At 68.6% G+C, this 1,077-nt stretch overlaps 1 protein-coding gene across 1 annotated transcript in view; it reads left to right on the forward strand.

Annotated features, from left to right (window-relative positions):
- The window catches only part of PCBP3 (poly(rC) binding protein 3), a gene marked incomplete at its 5' end in the record, with an annotated part of 3,987 nt that extends 3,884 nt beyond the window's left edge, over window positions 1-103 (forward strand). Inside the window, one exon of the mRNA XM_012731245.1 lies at window positions 49-103. Coding sequence (XP_012586699.1) covers window positions 49-103 — 55 coding nt within the window. The remainder of the gene's footprint in view (window positions 1-48) is intronic.
- Window positions 104-1,077: the final 974 nt, after the last annotated feature.

Raw genomic sequence — 1,077 nt, forward strand, 5'->3', positions numbered from 1 at the left:
GAGGCGTGGCTCCACTCTCCTGCGGCCTCAGTGGGGTCCTTCTCCCAGACCCACCCCCCTTGAAGAGCTGCACCCCGACAGCCGACTGGCCCTCACTCTTTGAAGCACAAAGGTGCAGGGAAGCCAGACATGGGAACAGAGGAGAGGGGCCTTCCCTGGGGGATAACAGAGGGCCCCTGTCCAGGGACCCCCACGTCCCAGCACCCCACCAGCCCAGGCACCCCTCAGAGGCCAGAGGTGTCCTCTGCACTGGGCACCAGGCACACGTGCACGTGCAGGTGTGCGCCCCAGGGACAGGGCACGGGGCTCACTGACGGCGCCTGGCGGGGCTCCACCTGCCTGCTGCAGCTGGGGTCCCGCCTCCCCCCCCCCCCGACCCCCAGGCACCGCCTGACCACAGGCCCCGGGGGCAGCTCCGTGGCCCTTCACATCCACGGAGACCTGCGCCCCCACAGCTGCACCCCTAAAACTCCTGTGCCCTGGGCTCCCACACCCCTGTGCCCACTGCCCAACCTCCCCCATTTCCTGAAGTCTCCTTTTGGGGGTGCCTGTGACATGGGGCCCCAGCTTCCCACCTACCAAGCCTCCCCACGGCCCTCCTGCCTGCGGCCACCCAGTGGGTTCGGAGTGCTCTGGCCAGGCAGGGCCTGTCGTCCTGGGGTTCCACGGTGGCATGGGAGTCGGCAGCCTGGGACAAAGATCAGGTCCCCAAAGTCGCAGCTGGTCCCCAAGCCCCCACCCCTTTCTCCAAAGCAGAGGGGCTCCCCCCGCCAGCACCCTGGCCCTGGGTCTGCGCCAGGCAGCTGCTGGGGGGAGCCCACCCTCCCAGGGCTCAGGGGGTGTGGCTTCTGGGGGCCCCAGTGTAAGTAAGGCTGAACAGCTTTTGTCTGGAAACTAGAAAATGCGGGGCGGCCCCATCAACCCTCCAGCCCAGGCCTCTGGAAGCTTCCCTGGGCAGGCGTGGCTCAGGCCGCTCGGGGTCACCCAGTCCTGACCCATCCCTGGCCAGCCCCTCTCCCTGCCCCCACCAGCCCCCCACACAGACACATCCCCAGCTCCCAGCCGTGGGGGGATCGT

Source organism: Condylura cristata, unplaced genomic scaffold (genome assembly GCF_000260355.1).
Source record: "Condylura cristata isolate star-nosed mole 26May11 unplaced genomic scaffold, ConCri1.0 scaffold00003, whole genome shotgun sequence".
Classification (NCBI taxonomy): Eukaryota; Metazoa; Chordata; class Mammalia; order Eulipotyphla; family Talpidae; genus Condylura; species Condylura cristata.